At 42.5% G+C, this 12,340-nt stretch overlaps 1 protein-coding gene across 2 annotated transcripts in view; it reads right to left on the reverse strand.

Moving 5' to 3' along the window:
- The window catches only part of ADGRA1 (adhesion G protein-coupled receptor A1), an 873,399-nt gene that overhangs the window by 605,485 nt on the left and 255,574 nt on the right, over positions 1-12,340 (reverse strand). For both annotated transcript variants that reach the window (XM_069753826.1, XM_069753828.1), the window contains exon 9: positions 12,023-12,224. In XM_069753826.1, coding sequence (XP_069609927.1) covers positions 12,023-12,224 — 202 coding nt within the window. The remainder of the gene's footprint in view (positions 1-12,022; positions 12,225-12,340) is intronic.

The raw sequence follows: 12,340 nt of genomic DNA on the forward strand, positions 1-12,340 counted from the left end.
TCGTTGCCCTGGCGGTGTGCTTTGGATCATTGTCATGTTGAAAGACCCAGCCACGTTTCATCTTCAATGCCCTTGCTGATGGAAGGAGGTTTGCACTCAAAATCTCACGATACATGGCCCCATTCATTCTTTCATGTACCCGGATCAGTCGTCCTGGCCCCTTTGCAGAGAAACAGCCCCAAAGCATGATGTTTCCACCACCATGCTTTACAGTAGGTATGGTGTTTGATGGATGCAACTCAGTATTCTTTTTCCTCCAAACACGACAAGTTGTGTTTCTACCAAACAGTTCCAGTTTGGTTTCATCAGAACATAGGACATTCTCCCAAAACTCCTCTGGATCATCCAAATGCTCTCTAGCAAACTTCAGACGGGCCCGGACATGTACTGGCTTAAGCAGTGGGACACGTCTGGCACTGCAGGATCTGAGTCCATGGTGGCGTAGTGTGTTACTTATGGTAGGCCTTGTTACATTGGTCCCAGCTCTCTGCAGTTCATTCACTAGGTCCCCCCGCGTGGTTCTGGGATTTTTGCTCACCGTTCTTGTGATCATTCTGACCCCACGGGGTGGGATTTTGCGTGGAGCCCCAGATCGAGGGAGATTATCAGTGGTCTTGTATGTCTTCCATTTTCTAGTTATTGCTCCCACTGTTGATTTCTTCACTCCAAGCTGGTTGGCTATTGCAGATTCAGTCTTCCCAGCCTGGTGCAGGGCTACAATTTTGTTTCTGGTGTCCTTTGACAGCTCTTTGGTCTTCACCATAGTGGAGTTTGGAGTCAGACTGTTTGAGGGTGTGCACAGGTGTCTTTTTATACTGATAACAAGTTTAAACAGGTGCCATTACTACAGGTAATGAGTGGAGGAAATAGGAGACTCTTAAAGAAGAAGTTACAGGTCTGTGAGAGCCAGAAATCTTGATTGTTTGTTTCTGACCAAATACTTATTTTCCACCATAATATGCAAAAAAAATGATAAAAAAACAGACAATGTGATTTTCTGGATTTTTTTTTCTCAGTTTGTCTCCCATAGTTGAGGTCTACCTATGATGTAAATTACAGACGCCTCTCATCTTTTTAAGTGGTGGAACTTGCACTATTGCTGACTGACTAAATACTTTTTTGCCCCACTGTATATACTGTCTATATATATATATATATATATATATATATATATGTCATTAGACACATATATGTATATATATTAATATTTTTTCCAGCGCTATACAGCTTGAAAGCCGGTAATTCAATTACCGGCTTTTTCTTTCTCCTTCCTAAAACCCGACATGATTTGAGACATGGTTTACATACAGTAAACCATGTCTTCTCTCCATTTTTTTTGCAGATTCCACACTACTAATGTCAGTAGTGTGTATCTGCAAAATTTGGCCGTTCTAGCTCTTAAAATAAAGGGTTAAATGGCGGAAAAAATTGGCGTGGGCTCCCGCGCAATTTTCTCCGCCAGAGTAGTAAAGCCAGTGACTGAGGGCAGATATTAATAGCCTGGAGAGGGTCCATGGTTATTGGCCCCCCCCTGGCTAAAAATATCTGCCCCCAGCCACCCCAGAACAGGCACATCTGGAAGATGCGCCTATTCTGGCACTTGGCCACTCTCTTCCCATTCCCGTGTAGCGGTGGGATATGGGGTAATGAAGGGTTAATGCCACCTTGCTATTGTAAGGTGACATTAAGCCTAATTAATAATGGAGAGGCGTCAGTTATGACACCTATCCATTATTAATCCAATTGAATGAAAGGGTTAAATAAAACACAAACACATTATTTAAAATTATTTTAATGAAATAAAAACAATGGTTGTTGGAGTATTTTATTCTACGCCCAATCCAGTCACTGAAGACCCTCGTTCTGTGAAAGAAAAAACATAATAAACCAACAATATACTTACCCTCCGCAGATCTGTAACGTCCAACGATGTAAATCCTTCTGAAGGGGTTAAAACATTTTGCAGCAAGGAGCTTTGCTAATGCAGGCTGCTCCTCGCTGCAAAACCCCAGGGAATGAGTCTAAATATAGATCAATGAGCTATATTTAGCTTCATTTGCGGTGAGGCGCCCTCTGCTGGCTGTTTATAGATCGTGGGAACTTGCCTAGAAAGCCTGGGAGCTTTCTAGGAAATTTCCCACGATCTATGAACATCCAGCAGAGGGCGCCTCACCGCAAATGAAGCTAAATATAGCTCATTGATCTATATTTAGCCTCATTCCCCGGGGTTTTGCAGCGAGGAGTAGCATTGCATTAGCAAAGCTCCTTGCTGCAAAATGTTTTAACCCCTTCAGAAGGATTTACATCGTTGGACGTTACAGATCTGCGGAGGGTAAGTATATTGTTGGTTTATTATGTTTTTTCTTTCACAGAACGAGGGTCTTCAGTGACTGGATTGGGCGTAGAATAAAATACTCCAACAACCATTGTTTTTATTTCATTAAAATAATTTTAAATAATGTGTTTGTGTTTTATTTAACCCTTTCATTCAATTGGATTAATAATGGATAGGTGTCATAATTGACGCCTCTCCATTATTAATTAGGCTTAATGTCACCTTACAATAGCAAGGTGGCATTAACCCTTCATTACCCCATATCCCACCGCTACACGGGAATGGGAAGAGAGTGGCCAAGTGCCAGAATAGGCGCATCTTCCAGATGTGCCTTTTCTGGGGTGGCTGGGGGCAGATATTTTTAGCCAGGGGGGGGCCAATAACCGTGGACCCTCTCCAGGCTATTAATATCTGCCCTCAGTCACTGGCTTTACTACTCTGGCGGAGAAAATTGCGCGGGAGCCCACGCCAATTTTTTCCGCCATTTAACCCTTTATTTTAAGAGCTAGAACGGCCAAATTTTGCAGATACACACTACTGACATTAGTAGTGTGGAATCTGCAAAAAAAATGGAGAGAAGACATGGTTTACTGTATGTAATCATGTCTCATATCATGTCGGCTTTTAGGAAGGAGAAAGAAAAAGCCGGTAATTGAATTACCGGCTTTCAAGCTGTATAGCGCTGGAATAAATATTAATATATATACATATATGTGTCTCACTGACATATATATATATATATATATATATATATATACCTATTCTATGTGTCCACATTTATTCTACCTATTGGACTGTAAGCTGTCAGTGTGATTTTTCTGTACACCGCACTGAATTACCGGCTTTTCTCTCTAACAGCGCTGCGTATTTCTCGCAAGTCACACTGCTTGTCCGTGTGAAATCCGTATTTTTCACGCTTCCATAGACTTTCATTGGCGTATTTCTTGCGCAGTACGGTGACAAACGCAGCATGCTGCGATTTTGTACGGCCGTAGAAAGCCGTATAATACTGATCAGTAAAATACGGGCGATAGGAGCAGGGGCATAGAGAATAATTGTGCCGTATTTTTTGCGAGTTTTACGGACGTAGTTTCTGCGCTCTTACGTCCGTAAAACTCGCAAGTGTGAAGCCGGCCCTATAGTACTGGAGGAATGCTGATGAAGAGGAAACACCCAATCAAAATCAATTTATGGCACGTTCGAGAGCATGGGAATTGTGACAGCTCCTGCAACTGGTAAATGCGCCAAAAGCTATTTTAAATTGTTGCAGTGTTTATTAAGACAGCAAAATTATGTTTTCCTATGGGTTTTTCTAAGGGCTCAGTAAAACTACAATGAGTCTGGGTGTTACATCCACAATCTTAACTTCTGCATCACGGGCACAAAAGACTAATTGAGTTGCTTCTGTAGCCAAAACGGTGCTACTAAAAAGGAGACACATTGTTGTATATTTCATTACATCGTCAAAACTGTAACTCAGTCCCATGAACACGATAGTCATCAGCTTAAGGTGTATCCAGAACGGCAGAGAGGACGTGCAACATATCTATGAGACACAGTCTAGCAGAATTTTTGGTGCTGGAGTACCAGGCATCAGATTCCCCACTGATAGCTTTCATGGAGACTACGGCCTGCTGCAGACCGCTGGGCCCTTTCAGCTTCCATTAGCTTCTTATGGCTTCATTAGGGATTGCTAAAGCAAGACTATAGTTGTATATTACAGCCTATAATAAATCTCAAAGGGGCTCTCCCGGAAAATGAAAAAATATCTAAAGAAAATGTAATTATAAATAAATTCTTAAATAACTTTATTTAGCAAATCACACTTTTTATGTCTAGAGATATGATCACAATAGAATTAAAATGACTGTTGTTACACTAACAGAAGCCTGTATAGAATATTAACAGGACAGGAGTCTGAAAGCATGTGCAGTACGAAGCGCTTTTTCACTTCTTCATGTGTGAGAAGATGTACTACCAGTAGATATTCGGAGATACCAGGGGTGCTCAGGTAAGAAGAGGCTGCTCACACTGCTGTACACCCTGTCTATCTGACTTAATACTGGAGATGCCAGGGTTCTGAGGTAAGAAGAGGCTGCACACACTGCTGTCCACCATGTCTATCTGACTTAATACTGGAGATGCCAGGGTTCTGAGGTAAGAAGAGGCTGCTCACACTGCTGTCCACCCTGTCTATCTGACTTAATACTGGAGATGCCAGGGTTCTGAGGTAAGAAGAGGCTGCTCACATTGCTGCCCATCCTGTCTATCTGACTTAATACTGGAGATGCCAGGGTTCTGAGGTAAGAAGAGGCTGCTCACACTGCTGCCCATCCTGTCTATCTGACTTAATACTGGAGATGCCAGGGTTCTGAGGTAAGAAGAGGCTGCTCATACTGCTGTCCACCCTGTCTATCTGATCTAATACTGGAGATACCAGGAGTGCTGAGGTAAGAAGAGGCTGCACACACTGCTGTCCACCCTGTCTATCTGACTTAATACTGGAGATACCAGGGATGCACAGGTAAGAAGAGGCTGCACACACTGCTGTCCACCCTGTCTATCTGACTTAATACTGGAGATGCCAGGGTTCTGAGGTAAGAAGAGGCTGCTCACACTGCTGTCCACCCTGTCTATCTGACTTAATACTGGAGATGCCAGGGTTCTGAGGTAAGAAGAGGCTGCTCACACTGCTGCCCATCCTGAATTAATTCTGGAGATACCATAAACACTGACGTAAAAATAAAGACTGCTCACACTGCTGTCCATCCTATATACAGTTAGGTCCATATATATTTGGACAGAGACAACATTTTTCTAATTTTGGTTATAGACATTACCACAATGAATTTTAAACAAAACAATTCAGATGCAGTTGAAGTTCAGACTTTCAGCTTTCATTTGAGGGTATCCACATTAAAATTGGATGAAGGGTTTAGGAGTTTCGGCTCCTTAACACGTGCCATCCTGTTTTTAAAGGGACCAAAAGTAATTGGACAATTGACTCCAAGGCTATTTCATGGACACGTGTGGGCAATCCCTTTGTTATGTCATTCTCAATTAAGCAGATAAAAGACCTGGAGTTGATTTGAGGTGTGGTGCTTGCATTTGGAAGGTTTTGCTGTGAAGTAAACATGAGGTCAAAGGAGCTCTCCATGCAGGTGAAACAAGCCATCCTTAAGCTGCGAAAACAGAAAAAACCCATCCGAGAATTTGCTACAATATTAGGAATGGCAAAATCTACAGTTTGGTACATATTGAGAAAGAAAGAAAGCACTGGGGAACTCATCAATGCAAAAAGACCTGGGCGCCCACGGAAGGCAACAGTGGTGGATGATCGCAGAATAATCTCCATGGTGAAGAGAAATCCCTTCACAACAGCCAACCAAGTGAACAACACTCTCCAGGGGGTCGGCGTATCAATATCCAAATCTACCATAAAGAGAAGACTGCATGAAAGTAAATACAGAAGGTTCACTGCACGGTGCAAGCCACTCATAAGCATCAAGAATAAAAAGGCTAGACTGGACTTTGCTAAAAAACATCTAAAAAAGCCAGGACAGTTCTGGAAGAACATTCTTTGGACAGATGAAACCAAGATCAACCTCTACCAGAATGATGGAAAGAGAAAAGTATGGTGAAGGCGTGGTACAGCTCATGATCCAAAGCATACCACATCAACTGTAAAACACGGTGGAGGCAGTGTGATGGCTTGGGCATGCATGGCTGCCAGTGGCACTGGGTCACTAGTGTTTATTGATGATGTGACACAGGACAGAAGCAGCCGAATGAATTCTGAGGTATTCAGAGCCGCCATACTGTGTGCTCAGATCCAGCCAAATGCAGCCAAACTGATTGGTCGTCGCTTCATACTACAGATGGACAATGACCCAAAACATAAAGCCAAAGCAACCCAGGAGTTTATTAAAGCAAAGAAGTGGAATATTCTTGATTGGCCAAGTCAGTCACCTGATCTCCACCCAATTGAGCATGCATTTCACTTGTTAAAGACTAAACTTCAGACTGAAAGGCCCACAAACAAACAGCAACTGAAAACCACCGCAGTGAAGGCCTGGCAGAGCGTCAAAAATGAGGAAACACAGCGTCTGGTGATGTTTTCAACCAAGTACTAGAAATGAACATTTTATTTAACCCCTCTGTGACCTTAGACGTACTATCCCGTCGAGGTGCCCTGGGCTTATCTGACCCTGGACGGGATAGTACGTCATAGCTGATCGGCCGCGCTCACGGGGGGAGCGCGGCCGATCGCGGCCGGGTGTCAGCTGCTTATCGCAGCTGACATCCGGCACTATGTGCCAGGAGCGGTCACGGACCGCCCCCGGCACATTAACCCCTGGCACACCGCGATCAAAGATGATCGCGATGTGCCGGCGGTGCAGGGAAGCACCGCGCAGGGAGGGGGCTCCCTGCGGGCTTCCCTGAGCCCCCCGCAGCAACGCGATGTGATCGCGTTGCTGCGAGGGTCTCCTCACCTCCCTCCCTGCTCGAGCCCTGGATCCAAGATGGCCGCGGATCCGGGTCCTGCAGGGAGGGAGGTGGCTTCACAGAGCCTGCTCAGAGCAGGCACTGTGAAGCAGCCTGCACTCCTATCAGATCAGTGATCTGACAGAGTGCTGTGCAAACTGTCAGATCACTGATCTGTGATGTCCCCCCCTGGGACAAAGTAAAAAAGTAAAAAAAAATTTTTCCAAATGTGTAAAAAAAATAAAAAAAAAATTCCAAAATAATGAAAAAAAAAAAAAAATATTATTCCCATAAATACATTTCTTCATCTAAATAAAAAAAAAAAACCAATAAAAGTACACATATTTAGTATCGCCGCGTCCGTAACGACCCGACCTATAAAACTGTCCCACTAGTTAACCCCTTCAGGAAACACCGTAAGAAAAAAAAAAAAAAACGAGGCAAAAAACAACGCTTTATTATCATACCGCCGAACAAAAAGTGGAATAACACGCGATCAAAAGGACAGATATAAATAACCATGGTACCGCTGAAAGCGTCATATTGTCCCGCAAAAAAAGAGCCGCCATACAGCATCATCAGCAAAAAAATAAAAAAGTTATAGTCCTGAGAATAAAGCGATGCAAAAATAATTATTTTTTCTGTAAAATAGTTTTTATCGTATAAAAGCACCAAACCATAAAAAAATGATATAAATGAGGTATCGCTGTAATCGTACTGACCCGAAGAATAAAACTGCTTTATCAATTTTACCAAACGCGGAACGGTATAAACGCCTCCCCCAATAGAAATTCATGAATAGCTGGCTTTTGGTCATTCTTCCTCACAAAAATCGGAATAAAAAGCGATCAAAAAATGTCACATGCCCAAAAATGTTTTCAATAAAAACGTCAACTCGTCCCGCAAAAAACAAGACCTCACATGACTCTGTGGACCAAAATATGGAAAAATTATAGCTCTCAAAATGTGGTATTGCAAAAAATATTTTTTGCAATAAAAAGGGTCTTTCAGTGTGTGACGGCTGCCAATCATAAAAATCCGCTAAAAAACTCGCTATAAAAGTAAATCAAACCCCCCTTCATCACCCCCTTAGTTAGGGAAAAATAAAAAAAATGTATTTATTTCCATTTTCCCATTAGGGCTAGGGTTAGGGCTAGGGTTAGGGCTAGGGCTAGGGCTAGGGTTAGGGCTAGGGTTAGGGTTAGGGCTAGGGTTAGGGCTAGGGTTAGGGCTAGGGTTAGGGCTAGGGTTAGGGCTAGGGCTAGGGTTAGGGCTAGGGCTAGGGTTAGGGTTAGGGCTAGGGTTAGGGCTAGGGTTAGGGCTAGGGTTAGGGCTAGGGTTAGGGTTAGGGCTAGGGTTAGGGCTAGGGTTAGGGTTGGGGCTACAGTTAGGGTTGGGGCTAAAGTTAGGGTTAGGATTAGGGTTAGGGGTGTGTCAGGGTTAGAGGTGTGGTTAGGGTTACCGTTGGAATTAGGGTTAGGGGTGTGTTTAGATTAGGGTTTCAGTTATAATTGGGGGGTTTCCACTGTTTCGGCACATCAGGGGCTCTCCAAACACGACATGGCGTCCGATCTCAATTCCAGCCAATTCTGCGTTGAAAAAGTAAAACAGTGCTCCTTCCCTTCCGAGCTCTCCTGTGTGCCCAAACAGGGGTTTACCCCAACATATGGGGTATCAGCGTACTCAGGACAAATTGGACAACAACATTTAGGGTCCAATTTCTCCTGCTAACCTTGGAAAAATACAAAACTGGGGGCTAAAATATAATTTTTGTGGAAAAAAAAATATTTTTTATTTGCATGGCTCTGCGTTATAAACTGTAGTGAAATACTTGGGGGTTCAAAGCTCTCACAACACATCAAGATGAGTTCCTTAGGGGGTCTACTTTCCAAAATGGTGTCACTTGTGGGGGGTTTCTACTGTTTAGGTACATTAGGGGCTCTGCAAACACAATGTGACGCCTGCAGACCATTCCATCTAAGTCTGCATTCCAAATGGCGCTCCTTCCCTTCCGAACCCTCCCATGCGCCCAAACGGTGGTTCCCCCCCACATATGGGGTATCAGCGTACTCGGGACAAATTGGACAACAACTTTTGAGGTCCAATTTCTTCTCTTACCCTTGGAAAAATAAAAAATTGGGGGTAAAAATATAATTTGTGAAAAAATATGATTTTTTATTTTTACGGTTCTGCATTATAAACTTCTGTGAAGCACTTGGTGGGTCAAAGTGCTCACCACACATCCAGATAAGTTCCTTAGGGGGTCTACTTTCCAAAATGGTGTCACTTGTGGGGGGTTTCAATGTTTAGGCACATCAGTGGCTCTCCAAACGCAACATGGCGTCCCATCTCAATTCCTGTCAATTTTGCATTGAAAAGTCAAATAGCGCTCCTTCCCTTCCGAGCTCTCCCATGCGCCCAAACAGTGGTTTACTGCCACATATGGGGTATCAGCGTACTCAGGACAAATTGGACAACAACTTTTTGGGTCCAATTTCTCCTGTTACCCTTGGTAAAATAAAACAAATTGGAGCTGAAGTAAATTTTTTGTGTAAAAAAGTTAAATGTTCATTTTTATTTAAACATTCCAAAAATTCCTATTAAACACCTGAAGGGTTAATAAACTTCTTGAATGTGGTTTTGAGCACCTTGAGGGGTGCAGTTTTTAGAATGGTGTCACACTTGGGCATTTTCTATCATATAGACCCCTCAAAATGACTTCAAATGAGACGTGGTCCCTAAAAAAAAATGGTGTTGTAAAAATGAGAAATTGCTGGTCAACTTTTAACCCTTATAACTCCCTAACAAAAAAAAAAATTGGTTCCAAAATTATGCTGATGTAAAGGAGACATGTGGGAAATGTTACTTATTAAGTATTTTGTGTGACATATCTCTGTGATTTAATTGCATAAATATTCAAAGTTTGAAAATTGCGAAATTTTCAAAATTTTCGCCAAATTTCCGTTTTTTTCACAAATAAACGCAGGTACTATCAAAGAAATTTTACCACTATCATGAAGTACAATATGTCACGAGAAAACAATGTCAGAATCACCAGGATCCGTTGAAGCGTTTCGGAGTTATAACCTCATAAAGGGACAGTGGTCAGAATTGTAAAAATTGGCCTGGTCATTAACGTGCAAACCACCCTTGGGGGTAAAGGGGTTAAAATTATTGAATCTGTCCAATTACTTTTGGTCCCTTTAAAAACAGGGTGGCACATGTTAAGGAGCTGAAACTCCTAAACCCTTCATTCAATTTTAATGTGGATACCCTCAAATGAAAGCTGAAAGTCTGAACTTCAACTGCATCTTAATTGTTTTGTTTAAAATTCATTGTGGTGATGTCTATAACCAAAATTAGAAAAATGTTGTCTCTGTCCAAATATATATGGACCTAACTGTATCTGATTTAATACTGGTGATAACAGGGTGGTGAGGTAAGAAAAGACCACTCAGACTGCTGTCTGCCCTATCTTTTTGATCTAATACTCAATAAACCAGGGTTGCTGAGGTAAGAAGAGGCTGCTCACACTGCTGACCACCAGGTCTATATGATATAATACTGGAAATACCAGGGTGCTGAGGTAAGAAGAGGCTGCTCACACTGCTGTCCACCATGTCTATCTGATCTAATACTGGAGATACCAGAGGTACTGAGGTAAGAAGAGGCTGCTCACACTGCTGTACACCCTGTCTATCTGATCTAATACTGAAGACACCAGGGATGCTGAGGTAAGAAGAGGCTGCTCACACTGCTGACCACCAGGTCTATATGATATAATACTGGAAATACCAGAGGTGCTGAGGTAAGAAGAGGCTGCTCACACTGCTGTCCACCATGTCTATCTGATTTAATACTGAATATAGAATATAGAGCGGGAAGGAGAATAAGCATAATGGGGTCTTATCCAGATAAAAATTATTAATATGTGGGCAATCGTGCTTACCTGGTAAGGCTGTGTGATCACAACCAATAGAAAGGCTTAGGCTGCTGCAGACCCACATCTATGAAAACATGAAGGATTGCCATGAAATGGGATAAATCTCCGCTGCTGGCTGCTGAGTTATGAGAAGGAGTCAGGAATCCAGGAATGCAGTTTATTAGTCAACTGGGTTTCAAAGTCTTGCAATTCTTAGTCAGGATACTTTGATTTCCTAACTCCTTCTCATCACACATCTGCCAGCAGCACAGATTTAACCCATTTCATTCCAATCCTTGATGTTCTAATACTGAATATAACAGGAATGTTGAGGTTAAAGAAGGCTGCTCACACTGCTGTCCACCCTGTCTATCTGATCTAATACTGGAGATACCAGGAGTGCTGAGATAAGAAGAGGCTGCTCACACTGCTGTACACCCTGTCTATCTGATCTAATAATGGAAATACCAGGGAAGCTGAGGTAAGAAGAGGCTGCTCACACTGCTGTCCACCCTGCCTATCTGATCTAATACTGGAAATACCAGGGATGCTGAGGTAAGAAGATGCTGCTCACACTGCTGTCCACCCTGTCTATCTGATCTAATACTGGAAATACCAGGGAAGCTGGGGTAAGAAGAGGCTGCTCACACTGCTGTCCACCCTGTCTATCTGATCTAATACTGGAAATACCAGGGAAGCTGGGGTAAGAAGTGGCTGCTCACACTGCTGTCCACCCTGTCTATCTGATCTAATACTGGAAATACCAGGGAAGCTGGGGTAAGAAGAGGCTGCTCACATCAAAGCTCGGCTCTAGTGAAGTTGAGCTTAAAACAGTCCATCAGCTGAATTTATGGCAAACAAGTAGCAAGCAATCATCTTCGGAAGGTACTGACTTGCACACTGCATGATTTTTCAGCTTGTGCCTACACAGATACTTTAACCTCTGAACATACAGTATGTATATTTAAACTCTCTAAGGAGGTACGGTCACCTCCACTAAACCCCTCCCACTTGCCAGGTTACTTTTGAGCAGTGTCAGGGAAATGCTAAATTGCAAAAAATACATCAGCTGTGGATGACAAAATTCACCAAATGTGGAGTTATTTTCCTAATAGTATGAAGCAAAGCCCTTTCCAATTGTCCCCATAGACTATTCTTCCTTAATCAAATGTGGCTTTTTAGCAAATATCCAAAGCATTTAGCTATAATAAGCTACTCAATTATTCATTAAATATGAATAACTATTGTCAAATGTTGAGTGATTTGAAAGGAATATTTACCAGGCTGAAGGCATGAAGATGTCTTGTCATTTCATCTGAAAAGGGACAAGCGGTATAGTCTTCTTCTTTCCAGATTCCAGCCCTGTCACACTTACGCCAGGCTTTTCGTTCTCCTTCTGCATCGGAATAGGCCAATGATGAACTGATAGAAAACTGTTTGCAGGCAAGTGATGCAGTCATCCCCGCTATGGTTCTAGGCCATCTATGAGATAAAATAGTATTAATAAAAATTACTAACACATAGCAATATAGAAAAAAAACAACAACAATCATATATTAATCTTCTTAAGCAGACTATACATATAAGGGACTCCATAA

Source organism: Ranitomeya imitator, chromosome 2 (assembly GCF_032444005.1).
Source record: "Ranitomeya imitator isolate aRanImi1 chromosome 2, aRanImi1.pri, whole genome shotgun sequence".
NCBI lineage: Eukaryota > Metazoa > Chordata > Amphibia > Anura > Dendrobatidae > Ranitomeya > Ranitomeya imitator.